Genomic DNA, 4,560 nt, shown 5'->3' on the forward strand with positions numbered 1-4,560 from the left:
GTGAATCTTGAGGATTAATGGTTCGTGCTCACGATGATGCAAAAACAATAAAATAAATAAAAATCACGCTCCACGCTTTGGGACCGTGTATGCGTTACAAAAAGTGACGAGGTTAGGTGGTGTTGACTAGCTGCCTTCCCTCTAGTCCAGGGGTTCCCAAACAGGGGGTGCGAAATGATGGTACAGGAGGTACGCGGAAGAAGCCTATACAAGGTCCACCCCCCCCCCCCAAATGTTGCAAAGAAGAAATGTCTAATTCACACTTTTTAGGGGAGGGGTGCGAGGGCCACAAAAGGTTGGAAACCACTCCAAAATTAGGGACATAAACAACCGACAAATCCAACCGAGATCTTCTAAACTATATTATCTATTGTTCAGAGAAGCCCCCCCCCCCCATTTTAAGTACCTTTCTAGTTAATATATACTAAGATTAGGGACACAAACAACCGACAAATCCAACCAAGAGCTTCTAAACTATATTATCTATTGTTCAGAGAAGCCCCCCATTTTAAGTACCTTTCTAGTTAATATATATATACTAAGATTATAACGCCAACCTTACCCAAAACTAACAAAAAAGAATTAAAATCAACAAATGTTTACAAATCATATATTATGAGTACTCATCGACTGCCACTAAAACAGTGTATATTTATTTATTTATACACTAATTATGTTTACAAGTTATAGCTACTCAAACTGGTTTGATTCGCTTTCTTCCACGTTCGCGTACTTGCATAACAGTCGTTTAGTTGGGTCACCGAAATAAATTAAACTTACAATATTTGTTGAACAGTCTGGTACAGCAAGCTTTTTAACGTCTAAATTTGCCAGTCTTGTAATGGTGGTTATCAAACTGTATTACTCCAGATTTATTACCCACAGAAATTAGTGGCAAAAGCACGATTATACAGAACAAAAAAGTAGGACCAGAAGCATTTGTAGGAGACGCAGTCATACGCGATAATAGAGAAAAAGTAGTGGCGATAAAAGTTATTGATACAAAGAAAATTCTTGCATTTGTAAGAGACACCAACATCGGATATTATATACAGACAAGAGAGGAGTATTTTTAATGGATATCATGACAAATAATACAGAGAAAATAGAAGCGTTTGTTAGGTAATATTTTGGATGATTTCACAAGGTGTTTATAATAAACAACTGGCGTATAGCCCGTCAAAAATGACGGGGCAAGTACTACCACCCCCACCCCATAGTATATCCAATCCTCACATTTCATAGCTAACTGAAATATATAAATTTTGCGAAATCAAGCTTGACCAACAAAGAGGCAGAAAAGTGCAGTCAGACGTGGATAAATTCCTATGAGCAAATCAAAATTAAGATCGTTCATGAAATGAATTCGTGGCGTATTCTACATTTAATTTCTGTAGTGCATATTGGTGTATAGAAGACATATTAATACCAGATTTAAACGACCTTATATAAGACCCTATGCGCGTGACGTCATGCTTATATTACTGGCAAGTAGAAAAGTAAACACCGCCATTTTGGACGTATCAGAAAGACAATCTGGTAATCACAATGTAGTTGTTGGTATCAGAATTTGAGATCAAGTATTTCAAATGAAAATCAACTGTGCTGCAGTTAGTTGTACAAACAACGGGGCAAAGACTCTAGAGTTACCGTTTTATAAGTTTCCAAAAAGATCCAGTAGGTAGAGTAAAAGGTGCAGACTCGGACAACACTAACAAGGCTTGGAAACCATAGTTGTATTATAGTCTATGCAGTTCCCATTTTATATCTGGTTAGTGCTATTTGTATATACAATGTACCTTGTCACAATTATATTGCACAGATCTTGATAAAATCTGTAGCTTGTAAATATTTGGTGCTTCCCGTAATGTAAATACTATCATACAGGACCATACAAGAAGTGCTAAGTGGTAGGGCCCAGTGGGCGATAATAAAGTTTTATCAAAAATGTGGCTTGTCAAAACTGGTGGTCTTAAAATTCAGGGCATATTTGTGTAACCTATATGGTAATGTGTACTGAAGAAAGTGGTCTTGCAAGACAGGAGAACTTAAGACGCTATACAATACGATGTAGTACATCTAGGTTGTAAATTTATCACTGATAGAACATAAACAATAGGCCTAGTCACTAAAAATAACTTCGGCTTACCCTCGAGTAAGCTATGTAGTTGGATGTCTTGTACACTTTGCATAGTTTGACATCGTGCACCCAGCTGGTCACAAAATACTTGTAATCATCAAGGCTTATATAAGCCTTTAACTGCTTTCCATGTAAAATGATGTTGTCAGGGCAAAATAATTTACGATATCTATATCCTCAACCTGTGGGGCTTTAACGTTGGTTTGTAGGCCTAACTTTGGTCCTCCGTTTGCAATGTCAACTAATTTACTGGCATCTAGCGTGATTGTCATTGCTGACGGGATGGAATAAGGATCTGTGATGTCATGACCTACTTTTCTGCATTTTTCTTCCTATATTGACTTGTATATATTATCTAACTTCGTAGTAAATTCGTGAAAATTGACCGGAGAACTAGGTGATGGTGTAGCTGAAGCCATGTTTACCCGAATAATATTTACGTCCAATATGGCCGCAAATTGTTGCCGTCGTTACTTGACTGCATAATTTTTTTTTATAGACAACAAAACTTGGAAAATATTTGTTGATTTCTTAATTTACACAGAAAAATAACTTAGTTCAGAAACAATTTATGTTCAAAATTGAATCGATATTTTTACTTTCATGTTAAATGTTATGCACTTTGCTCTAGACTAGGTGATTCCACAATACATCTTTACTTTAGGCTTATTAATATAACAACAATAACTACTCTTGTAAGGTTTAAAAGTACCCCCTCACGGCCCCTTGCACCCCGTCACTAAAATCGTAATGGGCAGACAGTAATAGAACTATTCTGTCTGGATAAATGCATTTTGGCTTTTATGACGACTCCTATTTCGAGAAATCAAGCGTGATGTGACACACGACTTTTATATAGGTTAGATTACTTTGTGTACAGTCATAAAACTGAGTAACATTTTAACAATTACACATGCTTTTCAAACATTTAATGGTTGGGTAGGCTTCAGTAGAAATTACGAGATGATCCTTCAGGTGCACTTACCTCCCTCAACAGTAGACTGTACGGTGATGCACATGTCATTATCCAACGGAAACTGATCACAGCGGACCATGTCCGGCCAGGGATAGCCGTACGTATTCATTCTTCTTTCACATCCTTTACGGACGGCCTCGCACAGGGAGCGGCAAGGGTAGATTGGTCGGTCTAGGCAGACTGGCGAGAACAGGGAACACAAGAACAGCTGTGTGTCTGGGTGACATTTGAGGTTGAACAGAGGAACCCATGGCCCGGCCTGTTGACCCACTTCGATCATTGTATCATGGCCCAGTAAATTAGGCAATCTCATCTGTGTATATCCGATCCCGTGACATAGGGTCAAATTCTGGGGTATATCCACGCACATAGGCTGGGTCAAGCGACTTCCTACCATATTCCAGTCGGTCAAGTAAGCTGAAGTCTGCATTACGTGGACTCCGGTCAGTAGAAGCCCTATGAACAGCACGTGCTCCATTCTCATTCTAGTATACTAAACACCGATAGTTTTTTTGTTGTTGTTTTTTTTTATGTCGGCTAGGTGGCTATTAATTCGTTGGTTTGGCACTAGGGTTTATTCCGTTTCAAACACTCACCAAATCATCGTGACTTAAACTGATAATGATATGATAACAATGTTAAAAGGGTAAACTTTAATAATTTCTTAGAATTAACAGCACATACCTTCCTTGTCCACTTTATATACTAAGCAGAAGCTCTCGGAAATGTCTAGAAGAGGCATTTAATGTTCACTTCCGAATGGTGTTATGTATTTTAAAATCACATCTCTATCTTACCATCACCTTTCAAACGCAACATTCAAAACTGTTAAATTTTACTGCGGTCTCTTGTCTACTAGGTTTCAGCTGGAATAAGAAACACGTGACTTACTCCAGCCAATCCGACCTGGTTTAAAGTCACGAGCCAAGTCGCCTCTCGTTGGGAGGATCAGCATTATATTGAATCTAGTCTTTGATGAGAAGTGATCAACATGCTTAGGAATGCCGAATACCTGTCTTGCTTAACAAAGCCTTCACAAAAACTTGTTTAACTCCCATCGCTACGGAGATTTGCTGCCCTAGTCAAGACTATTTTAAGTTTTCATTCGTGGAATATGCGAGTTACAAGCGCTTGTGAGAAGTCATATATGTATGTAAAAGCACAGCACTTTGATTCTTAAGAGGGTTGACAAACAATACTTAAGTTTTTAAAAATAAAAATCTCAAGTGCCTGTGTTTCTTACATGTCAAAGCTTTAAGCCTACTTAGAGCAAGACCAATCTATCCCTGCTTCCCCTGCAGTAGTAGAGTGAACCACGTGACAATTATATGCCCTAGGGCAGAGAAGGAGAAGAGGAGGCGGTCGTTGTGAGTTAAATGTGTAGCCACCGTCCCGATTTTTACTTCTCTGAGTATATGGTTTCTAGTATAGAATGTTATCTTTG

The 4,560-nt window shown here is 38.4% G+C and overlaps 1 protein-coding gene across 1 annotated transcript in view; it reads right to left on the reverse strand.

Annotated features, from left to right (window-relative positions):
* Nucleotides 1-4,300, reverse strand: part of LOC106471859 (secreted frizzled-related protein 5-like) — a 38,967-nt gene extending 34,667 nt beyond the window's left edge. The window contains exon 1 of the mRNA XM_013932483.2: nucleotides 3,126-4,300. Within this exon, the coding sequence (XP_013787937.1) occupies nucleotides 3,126-3,600 (475 nt within the window). The 5' untranslated portion in view covers nucleotides 3,601-4,300. The remainder of the gene's footprint in view (nucleotides 1-3,125) is intronic.
* Nucleotides 4,301-4,560: the final 260 nt, after the last annotated feature.

This window comes from Limulus polyphemus, unplaced genomic scaffold, assembly GCF_000517525.1.
Source record: "Limulus polyphemus unplaced genomic scaffold, Limulus_polyphemus-2.1.2 Scaffold4907, whole genome shotgun sequence".
NCBI lineage: Eukaryota > Metazoa > Arthropoda > Merostomata > Xiphosura > Limulidae > Limulus > Limulus polyphemus.